Genomic DNA, 13,699 nt, shown 5'->3' on the forward strand with positions numbered 1-13,699 from the left:
TTCAACTACTTTATTATCTCATTAAATATAATGATTTACTAAAATTTAAAAATGAACACATAATTTACATTTTAAAGAAACTTATCTTCGAAAAATACAAACTTGAACCACTTTAACACACAAAAAGTTTCCAAACGACATAGAAATTAAAACAATACTTGCCATAACATCATAACCAAGTTTGTTCATAAAGTGTGCGGCTTCAGCGCCTTTATAGTAGTTGAACCAGACAGTCCCTTGGAATTGGTCTCCAGCATCCAGAAACACCACGTTCGTCTCTTTTTTTCTGATCTCGGTCACTTTCGTGAACCTCCTGGCCACACCAGCGAAGCAGGGACGCTCTGCTCGACACTTTCCCGAGTCCTTGCCGGTCTCCTCGATTCGTGCATGGTTGTCATTGGTGTGGAGTATTGTCAGCTCGAAGGTCGACGCTCCGCTCCAGCAGTTTAAAACGAGGCAGAGCGAGGTCAAGAGAGCGCGCCGAGACGAACGGAAACCCATGATGTCTCCGTGCGTAAAACCCGCATTTGTGACCAAGAATGTATAGCACATTGAAGGAGGCGTCGGCTTAGTACAGAGGGAGGAAAAAGTCCAGGAAATTCCGACATAGAAAATTAGTGAGAGAAAGCGTTCTGTAAGTTTTATAAACTGTAAATTTCATAAACTGTCGTTTTGTCTTTTGTCGTTTTATTAGACTTGAGTACTGATTAGCAGAACACAACAGCTTAGAAAGTTTGCAGTGTGTGTGTGTGTGTCTGTCCAGGTGAAACAATGTCAAGTTATCAACTTTTAAATCTATATTATCTTGTTTTTTAACATTACCCTTGACTGGGCCAGGCTGTCACATACAGCATCTATGCAAAGACGCAAGCTGCATGCTGTCATTCCAGCACACAGAAGAATAATGTTGTACATGTACAACATTACTCTTGTGTTCCGTAGTACTGACTTCAGTATGTTTTTTATCCAGTACTTTTGTACATCACATAACACAACATGACATAACTAACCACACTTTATTGTTTAAAGTGTTTTCCAGCAGTGAATGACTTCTTACATTATGCAAACTGCAAACTGTATATTCTGACTATTGAATGTCGCTCAACATGTGTCCTATATTTGAGTTTCTCACTGTACTCCAGTCCAGCCTTCAGATCATACAAAGCAGTGAGAGAAGTCATCAGATTTCTTACATGCCCTTCACCCATCAGCTCCCCTTAGTGGACAATTAAGGACAAAAACATTTAAAAGTAATGAGTTACAATGAGCACCGTGACTCTCTTCAAATTTGTTTGCCAAATGTTTGCCAGGATTTCAAGAGCTTTCAAATCTTGCCTATACAATCCTTGCACCTGACCATTTCCAGGTTAATGTTTGTTAACCCACTTAACACTGACCTGTTCACAGATAAATAGAAAGTACCTCAAGGGATAAACCACTATTCTATCTATCTATCTATCTATCTATCTATCTATCTATCTATCTATCTATCTATCTATCTATCTATCTATCTATCTATCTATCTATCTATCTATCTATCTGATAACATTTTTTTGTAATTATCATTTATTTTTTAATGACGAGCAAACTTTCAGGATCTGGAGCTCAGAGTGGGCAAATACTCTTTGATGAAAGTGAGTCTTCACTGGAAATGAGCAGAGAAGTGTTTTGTTCATGCAGTCTCATGCACATTGTTCATGCAGTTCACATATCCTGCATTTCTAGCACATTTCTTCAGGATTACCCCGAGCCTTGATTTTTAGATACTGCTGATAAGCTGATGCAATTTCAGCCATGCTTGTTCCAAGCATGAACCCTGTGTCTGTCCTGCTCAATAACCTCTCGTTTTAACACTCCCTGAGGCTTCACCCGCACCAGCACTGATGTGTGCTATTAGCACTTGTCTGCCCACAGAGGATTAGGCTGCTCACCTCTTCATGCTGTCACCCCACGTCTCTTTCACCACACAAGCCTCACACATAGAGCGTGTAAGCAAACATACACACTCAAAATCAGACAGCCTATACCTCCAGGAGGCAGTAAATCCAGTAAATCTCACCTCACATACTTACATTATAAGGTCTTATTCTTCTCCACATATCTCTGAGCGGCATGCCCCTAAAAATGTTTGCAGTCTGTCTCCCAAGCTAGCCCTCCTTTCATTTTAAAATGAGGCCATCTGTGACACTGTAGTGGCATGAAAGAGAACGATGTGCATTGTGCATATACTATTCTGCATCTTACTGCAGAATCTTTACCACTTCTAAATGCATCTTACCTTTCCTGCTAAAAGTATGGACTGGTTCCAGCTTTTAAAAGGGCTGATAAAACCAGTTACTGGTCAAAGTGAATTCCCTATCTGGACATCCAGTTTTTAGATGGATTTGTCTGCTTCCACTTCAGCTAAAACGAGTGTGACCGCAGTAACACCAGCCTTAGCAGTCAACAGTTATCATCACCACTTAGCTCTTTTCCTGTCATATTTTCCTCCAAGGGAATAAAAAAAGTGATTTACACAGTGTATTTAGAGCTGACGTTCTTTCCTCTTTTGCCTCAGTCGCATGCTGAAATGCTTCACTTCAGCGACCTACAGAATCTGCACAGCGAGGGTCTCCTAAAAAATGGGACACATCCCTCCAAAAAGTGGCACAATCCCCTACATGGTGGCAATCATGCCTTCATATGATCATCGGATTTGGAAAGTTTGAGCCTAGCGAGCCTCCAGTTGTAAATAGTACCTCTCCCAATACATTTTTAGATGGAGACCTTCGAGAGCCGATTGGCAGAGCAGAAGGCACCATATCCCATCAGACCCGACTGGAGCACGCTGCAGTGGGACGCACTCTGCCGCTCAACATGTGTCCTATATTTGAGTTTCTCATTGTACTCCAGTCCAGCCTTCAGATCATACAAAGCAGTGAGAGAAGTCATCAGATTTCACTCTTGCACACATCATTTTATTATATTATTATTTCTGCAATATTTAATTGTTGTTTCTGTAATTTATGATGCGGACTCAATCCATAAGATCATATTGTGCTGTATATATAGATGCTTTCTTTTTCCTTTGCCATGCTCTTTGGAGTAGTAGAAACTCTAATGTGATTCCAATATAACAAATAAATCTGTTACATAATCTCTAAGAATAAGAAAAATAAGTATTTTTTTGTTTGTACAAATGTATAAAAATATGCATTTTATGATGAACTATCTTATGGAAATAGAGTTCAGGTTACTTCAGTATTATTCATGTAGCACTTCGGTGCATATCGGGTCTTAATACAATAGCTCTTCTTTGTATGAGCTATGTATATTTACTTCAGCAGTTGGGGATTATTTAAGGCTCCAGTTTCCAAACGTGGCTGACCTAGCTGCTCAGCTTGGTCACTTCTCTTGTGTCTCATGTCATAAACACTTGGATAAGAAGGAGCAGTTTCCCGCAGCAGTAATTTCGGGTAGGTGGAGAGGGAGGGTTGACACTCACGACAACAAGGGATCTGCCCTGGTTCGGGTTTGCCCCATTTGGCCTCGGCTGCTACAGCTGTCATTTATCACGAATAAAAAGCATTGACCACAATAACTAAACGGTTGCCTCAAAAAGTGCTCTTGATGGACTTGATGGAGAAAGTGCAACTATGTAAGAGTGAAATTAAGTGTCTTTAGCAGGTCGACAGAACAGCCTGCTCTTAATTACTTTTGCAGCATTTCAATTAAAGCTGCACTAATCTGTGTTTTCCTCCCCAACCATTCAGAGCAGTTTAGTCTTTCACACCATTGTTTTGCATTTCTGGGTGTATTTGTTGGATCACTCATTTCTGAAAGGAAATGAGGAAGGAAGCTGTTTTCAGTGAGAACAAAACAAACCCAAAAAGTACCTACCAACCAGAAAATGTTAGTTTGATAAAGTTGGTGACTTGAGATGACTTTTTTTTTAAATAGCTGATTTCATACTGCCATAATTTTATTGTACATGTACAATGACAATAAAAGGCTATTCTCTCTTAAATGTCCTAGTCAGCAGGAGGTTGATTTTTAAACTGGCTAGTCAGGATGTTTCACTGTTCAATCAGTTAAACTGAGGTAAACCCATGAAAAAAAAACCTTCTCTCATATATTGTTTCAAAAATTGATTATGCGAGGCCTTTAGAATACTTACGCAATGCTAAAGCAGAAAATCTGGCTTAAAAAAATACCCATGTATGTGTGGATGGAGCCACAGTCACCAGCTGAAAGTCAAAAACTGTGTTGCTGGCTTTCTCTGTCTCTCTCTGTGCAAGGTCATCTTTCTAAGAGAAACATTCAGCTGTAAAGGTGTTTGTGTGACTGCAGTAATATTACAAGTTCATTGCAAGCAGCACTTTACTGAATGAACATAATAAACTTGGGTATGACACCAGGTTTGATGAATGTAGACGATGATACAATCTACCGAGTCCCTGCACAGCTTTAATTCTTTCATTATTTGTATCCATGTTGCATCTCCTTGACACAGTCATGATAACAGCTGAAGGACATCACACAGACTATACTCCTGCTGCAATAACTCAACTAGATTTTCTTTTAAATCTCTGTTGGTATAGACATTTTGTGTCACACATTTAACCACCAGCTAATTTCATTTGGCTTTTTGTCTGTTAAGGATGGCTGAGGTATAAAAAGCTTTTAAACAGTTCAACAGTCAAACTCTCTTTTATTCCCCTTTTTCTTAACAGCTAGAGTTTTGTTCAGCATAGTTACAGTGAATATTAGTTGGTCAAACTAAAGGCAAACTCAAGCTAAGGTAAAGAGTTAAACTGGAGAAAAATAACTAAAAAAATAACTAGGTTTCTCCATCTTAAAGATAAACAGCCGAGGAAACAATTCTGCAGCCCCGCTCCAGCAGGGCTCCTGGCATCACAGCCTCAGTGGGCTTCACCACCATGACCTAAAGGATGTAGTCAGTATCCTGGCCCACTCCAGGAAATAACAATTAAGTAAATATTTGGCTATCTATCCAGGGAGTACTTCACCTTTTGCCCAACAACAGCTAGGATAAGCTCTAGCCCTGTAGATTGGATAAGTGGAAGAAAATGTTTCTCATTTAAAAGACAATTTCAGTCTTTTTGTTGTGTCTCCCTCCCCTCACCCGTAATTGGTTGTGGCAGATGGCTGCCCCTTCCTGAGTCTGGTTCTGCTGGAGGTTTCTTCCTGTTAAAATGGAGTTTTTCCTTCCTGCTTTTGCCAAGTGCCTACTTTTAGGTGATAATTTGATTGTTAGGGTTTTTCTGCATTATTATATGATGTTTACCTCATAATATAACACACCTATCTAAAGGCCATCAGATCGATAACAATGATTACAAATTGGCAACATTTCAAGCTATATTCCTGTTATTGTTGGCTGTGGGACACACTGTGTGACACAGCAGCAGTTATTTCCTGAATTTCTGAAAAAGTTGGAAGTTTGTTCCAGGTTAAACCGGGTAACTTTAAGCCTATCCACAATTTTGGAGCCATTACCAAAGATATTGGCTTGGTTCTTTGATGTGTTTGTTCTCCACACTGGTCTGGACCAACCTACAATGGCACAGTGTGCACCCTGGTTTGGTTATACCTCTAAGCCTCCTAATGATTTTTGATTCTGCCCATTTCTCCTGGTTCCTGCTCATTCCATCAGGTTTGTTTCCCTGCTTTGATTGATTTCCTGCCCAGAAAACTCTACCTTTTTGAACTCTCACTCCTCTCAGTATCTCTGTCTATATATATATTTAAGAAAACTAGAACTTACAGTATACCACATGCATGTTCTATAATGATCAGCTTTAACGCACAGTGGATACCTTATTAACTGACTAAAAATAGGACTTTCAGTTCCATTGTGAGCTTATAGGTGGCTTTCTGATGTGCTGTGCTACCATGCGTTTTGAGATGAGAGGAGATAACACAAACAGAGTCATAGAAATCCCCCCATGCTGCTACTGCTGCTGCAGTCAAAGTGGGCCACAGGGAGGCTTTTAACACAGAAAAATCAACCAGGAAGCAAACTATACACCACTTTATGATTCTAGTAACATTGTTCAAATACAAGTTTTGAGCGCATGTGTGTGTTTTCTGCTTATTTAATAGAGCATTTCCAAGTGTCCTTACATAAATCTCACAGTCAGAGCTTGCAGTCACACCAGAGGGTTGATCCAACCTCACCTCAGCTGGTGGTAACATAGTTCTCCACATTTTTTGGGTAAAAGTGAGTATGTGAAAAACACAAAAAAGCAAAAACGAGACTGCATGTTTTGTGTAAACAGTGACAACACTGGCTGGGTTGTGTCCAGTTCCTGTGCATTAGCAGTGCCAGTCAGTCATGGTCAGTGAAGGGGTACAATCATGAACTCACAGGAGGGTCTGTTTTGGACTGAGTGCTGCCTGAGATTACTCTTTACAGAGCTCAAACACAGAGGAATGCCTGCTACTTGTCAGTGCTTGTACTGTAGGGGAATTCAAGTGTTAGACACCAGAAATCACAACGCTGTTGCAAATTAAATAAAGGCTTTCTCTAACAGATGCAGTCAGCTCTCTCTGAATGAAAAAAAATGAACACTAAAAGCAATTATCTGGATCACAATAATGCAAATTGCGAATTTGGTTTGAAAAGGTGTCAGAGGTGTGTTTTCATGCCTTAGGAGTAAAAAAAACAGCGATAGGTAATGTTCAGTCTCCCCAAAACTAAACTCACATTGCTACAAGCTCATTAAGATTTTATTACAACAACAAAAAAAAATATTCTTTTTTTTCCCCGTCATACATCAGTTGTTAAAATTCCTGTAAATTCAGACAAATACACACTTTATCTCCACCTCAGTGAGACACCGTCACAGTATATGAAACTCTAAATGTAGCTCAGGTGTCTGACACAAATGCTTTTGCTCGTTCTTGACCCTTTTTTATGACATTGAAAAGATTATTTTTTATTTACATTTTTGCACACCTTCAAGAACGGTAAAAACTTCTTGTTTTGGTATTTTTCAGGACACTCGATGTATTTGCATTGATTACTCAAGCTTAAAAAAATTTGTGTTTACCCCTGTAGAAATAGTTTATTCTGATGGGAGGTAAATCTGCATATTTAACAAGGTTAATGGATAGTGATTTATTGCTTGCGCCGCATTAGCATTTGCATTTACTGCTTAATGCTGTAACTAGGTAACGCAGCCACTAAGTGGAGATGCTTTTTGTTTTGTTCTCTCAGCTTGCTACACGTGTGGTGCAGTGGAACAACCTACTGACCTATGAGCGCTGGTGCAAAAATACATTTTGTGAGTTTAAATACACACACGACGGCAAAACTAGAATGTTATACAGTCATCTCATATACATGATCTGTTGTGTCTCAGCAAGAACATCTTTGATTCAAACCCCAGGCAGAGCCAGGCTTGCACTACATGCATGTTATGACGTTGGCCAAAGACTTTAGACTTGTTTTTGCTCATGTCTTAAACGGTCTGCTCTTTCCTTCCTAACTGCTTTAATTCTTCATCGGATACATTCTTCAAGGTGCTGGAAACATTCCTAAGAGATTTTGCTTTTTTGGTTTTCTGCTGTTGTAGAGAGCTGACATGACGAGTGTTCAGAGATGCCATTAAGCATACCTTATTGTACGGAGAGGGTATTTAAGTCACTGTTAACTTCCTGTCAGCTTGAAGCAGTCTGACCAGTCTCCTCTGACGTCAGGCATTAACAAACCATTTCCTCCAGAGAACTGCTGCCCACTAGACATTTTTCTTTTTTGGACCATTCTCTGTAAACCTTAGGGCAGACTGTGTGGGAAAATCCCAGTAGATCAGCTAGACTGGCACAAATAATCATGCCGCACCTAATCATTTAGTCGCTTAATCAGTTAACTCACTGCCCTTTCCTATTCTATTGCTCAGTTTGAACTTCAGCAGGTCGTCTCATTTCTCCATGCCTAAATGCACTGAGATGCTGCCACGTGATTGGTTAGATATTTGTGTTATCTTGCAGCTGAACATTTTATTTTATAAAGTGACTGATGAGTCACTTTCTAGGCAATCATACAATCTTAGTAAGCAGAAATGTAAATTTTAGCACATGAAATACCTCCTTATTATATTAAATAAATAAGTACTTAAATATTTTTTAGAGGTTTAATTGCTAAACTTAATTCACATAAAAATGCCACTTTAATAACTGAGACATGATCAGTTGTGTTACATCGTCTATGAGTTTTAGGGAAAAGTAGTAAAAAGAAAATGCCACAAGCTTTATTTGCACTACAATATTGGCCCAGAACTTCTCCTAACAAAACCACCTGAGAACTGCAGACGAAGGTGGTCTAATGTGAATCGGAAACCCAGCCAGCAGAACTTAAGTCAATTTCAATTAAAAGTTTCTGATGAGGAAAATGTATAATAGTGTAGAAGGGTGAATGTGACATCAGTTTGAGATGAGAAAGGAATATATAACAGCAGAGTCATTGAGTTATTGTAGTTTCTCAGTTTGGAAACTTAACAGTGCTCTTGTGTGTGTGTGTGTGTGTGTGTGTGTGTGTGTGTGTGTGTGTGTGTGTGTGTGTGTGTGTGTGTGTGTGTGTGTGTGTGTGTGTGTTAAAGTACAGTTTATGTATTTCCAGACCTGACTGAAAAGCTCTGATATGATGCTCTAAATGAGAGCATGAAGTTCACAGCCTCACACGCAGCAGTGACTCTGTGCCAATATCAATGACAGCTGCTTTCACACATCAGAAGTGTCAAAAGAGAAAGTGCTTAATGTGTGTGAACTCTTCACCCTTCATCTTGCATCCATGAATTGAAAATTAGCATCGCCACAATGTGAAAAATCAGCGTAAATACTTGATGTGACAAGTCCTCGTAAATACTGGAAAACAGTCTGCAGATACCTTTATTTATACAGCACTTTAAAAACATGGTTTTTGAAACTATTTGATTGAGAAGCAAAATCAGGATACTCAGAGGCTGAATAAAATAATAATTAAAAAAATGTTCTGTGTTTGAATAATTCAGCTGGTAAAAATGGAACTTCTTGGGGGGGAAAGCTGTAACCGGACATTCAAGGTCTTGTTTGTCAGCTTGGATGAGTGCCTCATCCACATGCAGTTTAAATGGTCCATCCAAGTGGGGTGCAATCAAAACAGAAGCACAGCACAACAGTGATTTGATGCTAACAGAAGCTGGCTGTAAAGCAGACAAAGTCAATTTTGCTCTTTTTGCTGGCCTTTAGCAAATCAGTCAAAAGATGATGCCACAGTCAAAAACTTGTTGGAAAAATAATGCTAATAACAAACTACAAGCTCCTTTATAATGGTAGAAACAGGGAACTACTTGATGGCTAACACCTTGGCATCAACAGGGCTCGCATGACTTTGGCTCACAACCTTACCAAGAGATGACACGTTATGTTATTTTGCAAGGTTTACGGTCAAATTTCCTTCAGCTATTCGTAAAAACACAAAACACAAATGTGGTAAAGATGATCCTTCTAGGCACTACTATATACCAGCACGTCATCCAAAAAATCAGCACAACGTTGCAGCTCATTAATAACCATATTTAAAAGTCACTGAAATGTAGCCAGTGCATTTGGCACCAAATGGTATATGCTTACAGTCTATAAGGACTTAATGGGACTTGGCAGTACTCCTTTAATAGATCAGACTTCCTCTTATACTGCGGTGCACCAGCTTGGTCAATATGGTCTCCAAGGCGAGGCCATGGGTAAGAATCGGACTTACTTTAAATCTTTGTTGAATCGGATTTTGGATCATCTACATCAATATCATGTTTGATCAAAGTTGTTTTAGAAGTTGTGTCCCTAAACAAAGACGGACAACTTCAAATGTAACCAGTGCATAAAACTCCAATATGGTTGGTTAAATGAGAGCATTTTGCACACCAACTGACTTGGTGCATTGAATTATTAACATTCGATACTAATGACTTAAGATGTATTCATACTTCTAATGGTTCATTAATTACCTATAGTTGTATGCTTTACAAAGTTGGATGTTAAAAGTTGGTGTGGTGACAACAGCACATTTTGTCTTTTGTAATCCAAGATGTTTCTTTTTATATATATATATCTAGCAGGGTATGTGACAAATGGGAAACACTGGGCACTATGACCCTGAAGGCAGTCTACTCTTCAGAGAGAGAGAGAGAGAGAAAGAGAGAGAGAGCTGTGATCGGTGGCGCTTGTTTGATGTCAGAGTCTGTATAAAATCGAGACTCGGGGTTGGCTCAGCATTCAACCACAAGGGGCCTGCAAAGGCATAGCTCTTGAGAACCTCTGCCCTACATGTGGATTATCTGTGACATCCTCCCAGATGTTGGGTTATCAGGGCGCACTGCTCAACATTTATGCATAATACTTTTTATTTGTTGCGTGCTTCCACAGTTAGGAAGTTTTCTTTTCATGGCTAAAACCCGGAGAAGTTTTCATTTCTGCGATGAATGGATACTTGCCTCCATATTTCAACATCTGCGCATTAAAATCTGATGTAAGATGAAAAAATGAAGAAGAAAAGAGTGAGTTTTTCTGTTTCCACTGTGCCACTACTCTGAACGCATGGCACGGATGAGGCAACGCTCACGACGAGAGAAAGCTCATTCAATGCCAGACATCAGAGGGTGCAAATAAAATATGATAAAAGTGACTAAAAGTTATGGAGCTCTCGGGTCAAGTCGAGCCAACTCAGCCGGTGAACACCACAAACGACAGTTTTACTACAAATTCATCCATTGTGGATGAGAGCGCAGAGAGTCTCGCCTATCAGATCAGCTTGGCTGTGATTCTCTCGATTATCACACTCGCCACCACTTTATCCAATGCCTTTGTCATCGCAACGATTTCCCAGTCGAAGAAGCTGCAAACTCCCGCAAACTTTCTGATCGCCTCTCTGGCCGTCACTGACCTGCTGGTGTCTATCCTAGTGATGCCCATCTGCGTCCTGTACACCGTGATCCACACCTGGACGCTCGGACAAATAGTTTGCGACATCTGGCTCTCCTCGGACATAACGTGTTGCACTGCGTCCATCCTCCATCTGTGCGTAATCGCTTTGGATAGGTACTGGGCCATCACTGACGCAGTGGAGTACTCTAAAAAACGCACAACGGGAAGAGCGGCAGGGATGGTGGCCACAGCCTGGGTCATCGCCATCTCCATCTCCCTCCCGCCTCTCTTCTGGAGACAGGTGAAAGCGGATGAATTAACAAGCTGTAGCGTCAACACAGATCACATTTTCTACACCATTTACTCCACTTTTGGGGCTTTCTACATCCCAACCTTGCTCCTCATTGTCCTCTACGGACGGATATACGTGGAGGCTCGGAAAAGGATCCTGAAGCAGTCCCCGAAGAAGGTTGGGAAGAGACTAACATCGGCTCACCTGGTCTCCAACTCCCCTGGGTCCGCGGCGTCCACTAGCTCTCTGCAGTGCGGGAGACACGACGTTCCGTCCAGCGACACCGGCTCTTCAACGAGCGAGAACCAGGTGAAAGTGACGTTGTCCGATGCGGTTTTGGAGAAAAAGAGAATTTCAGCAGCAAGAGAACGAAAAGCGACGAAGACCCTGGGGATAATCCTCGGCGCTTATATTATTTGCTGGCTTCCGTTTTTCATCTACACGTTGCTGGTGGCAGCATGTGACACATGTTTAAACCCCGAGTTATTTGACTTTTTCACCTGGCTGGGATATCTCAATTCCCTCATCAACCCGATCATATACACCATGTCTAACGAGGACTTCAAGAAAGCTTTTCACAAACTCACGCGCTTCAGATGTTGCAGGCTGTGAGCTGCACCTCCGGTCACTGACAACATTTGTTTATGTGTCTATTTTCTTATATGAACTTCTGAAACAAGAATCCTTCAAATAATAAGCTCTCTGTGACTCACAGGCATTATGAGGATGTGAAAATGGGACTTTTTTCATTTGAATCGGGATGGAGATGAAAAAAAAAATGCCAGTTTTATTGAACAAAAAAAGAAAAAGTGGTGAGAAATTGTTCTACATAAAAGGCATAGTTGTAAAAAATATTTCCATTATCTAAATACATTAAAAAAAAAATTCTAATTCAATGAAGCCATGATGAGGAGAAATGCCAATTTAGAAAAAAGTAAAAAAAAAAAAGAAAGAAGAAGCTTGTTTTCATTTGCAAAAGACCTGATTTAGTATTTAATACAAAGAGAAATCATTTGTGAAGATGGGCATTTTGCATATTGAGGGTGGTGGTGGGAAACTTCTAATTTTTTTTGACACTGCTTCACTTTAACCTTTCACATATCAGTTAAGTGATGGATTATTCTGTGTGGATTCCTATTTGGCTGGTAAAGTATGTTAATGCAGTGCATAGCACTTACTCCCATGATGCCTGACCCATTAATGTGAATAAGCAGCAGAAATCACGAGCAACAGACATGATTTTGAATTCATAAATACCTTTTGGATAAATGACCCTGGATAATTCTTTTTGGGGATTATGTGAATACCGGAAAGCAAGGTTGCTGGTTCAGTTATATGTCTATGTATGCTGAAAATAACCATAGGTTTATATTTTGATCATAGTCTTGGGCCGCTCGATGCTGTGGTTATCTTTGTTTAGAAAGGCACACCCATGCAGTTGAAAGGAAGAGTGAGAAGTCTGCTTTCCTTCTGGGGCTTTAAGAAAAGCTTCATCTGCAGCTGATATTAATGCAGCAAAGCTGATGATCACTCATAATAAATTCAATTCTGCTGAACAAACTTAATCTTGTTTAACTGTGCATGGGTGGGCCTGTTTTCTGCCACATTCAGTCTGTTTCTTCAGTATGTCCTGTTCGTGTGTCACATGGTTTCCCCATCTTATGGCCGCATAGAGTGATCTGAATTGTAGAATCTGGCTTGCAGAGCTACATAAAAAATGCTGAAGATCTGCCAGCATAAAATGAAAACAAAGTTTGTTGCTCTAGTATTTGTTCTCATTCAGAGGCGCTGTGTAATAAAGGCTTTCAAATATTTGTCTTTGAGTAAGAGTTTTAATGCAGTTCTTAGTAAAGATGAGCCATGCTGGTCCTTTCATTTGTGTTTTGCCATGTTTATAATGTGGCAGATGACTTGCAATTTTCTCCCTGTTGTGAGGTGTTACCTTGAAATCTAATGAGAGATTAGAGTCACGGCCAGAAAACATTATGATGACATCAAAATTGAAATCCAACAACCTCTCGAGGCACTAAGAGATGTGAGAAAGCATTAAACAGCGCGGATCAATTTGGACAAGAGGGTGTCGTTTCGCATCACTTCCTCCTCATGTTTTAAGGTTGCGCTGCAGCTCGCTGCTGTTTGATCTCCTCACCATCTCCCTGCCCTTCCTCTGCCGCCTTCCTGCAGGAGAACAAGTCTTTGCTTTCATAGTTCAATAAGTCATGAGAGCGAGCGCAAGCAATGCTATTCTAGTGTACTTCACGTATGCAGAAAGGGACACTCATGTTGTCAGCACATATGGAAGCACACGCGCTGACATCTTTTGGCTTTCTATATATGAATTTTAACACGACCCATAACGCTTAACAGAGGATTGCACTTGAACAGGAAGTCATTCAGAGAGTTTTATACAATTTTCTAAGGCAGACGCAGGTGCGTTCAAGACTGACACGAAGTAATATCTGTAATCTATATATTTAAAGACTTTGCTTGTGGTTGTGACTTTCA

At 40.2% G+C, this 13,699-nt stretch overlaps 2 protein-coding genes across 2 annotated transcripts in view; one reads left to right on the plus strand and one right to left on the minus strand.

Annotated features, from left to right (window-relative positions):
- Positions 1–10,237, minus strand: part of LOC146366052 (snake venom 5'-nucleotidase-like) — a 17,627-nt gene extending 7,390 nt beyond the window's left edge. Inside the window, exon 1 of the mRNA XM_084915809.1 lies at positions 163–10,237. Coding sequence (XP_084771935.1) covers positions 163–552 — 390 coding nt within the window. The 5' untranslated portion in view covers positions 553–10,237. The remainder of the gene's footprint in view (positions 1–162) is intronic.
- Positions 10,238–10,251: 14 nt separating this feature from the next.
- htr1b (5-hydroxytryptamine (serotonin) receptor 1B) lies at positions 10,252–13,008 on the plus strand. The gene has a single exon (XM_084915814.1). It carries the CDS (start codon positions 10,673–10,675, stop codon positions 11,804–11,806), a length of 1,134 nt encoding a protein of 377 aa, XP_084771940.1. The 5' UTR covers positions 10,252–10,672; the 3' UTR covers positions 11,807–13,008.
- The last annotated feature ends 691 nt before the right edge of the window (positions 13,009–13,699 follow it).

The sequence above is a fragment of the Perissodus microlepis genome, chromosome 19 (assembly GCF_051167445.1).
Source record: "Perissodus microlepis isolate ML-2025 ecotype Zambia chromosome 19, ASM5116744v1, whole genome shotgun sequence".
Classification (NCBI taxonomy): domain Eukaryota; kingdom Metazoa; phylum Chordata; class Actinopteri; order Cichliformes; family Cichlidae; genus Perissodus; species Perissodus microlepis.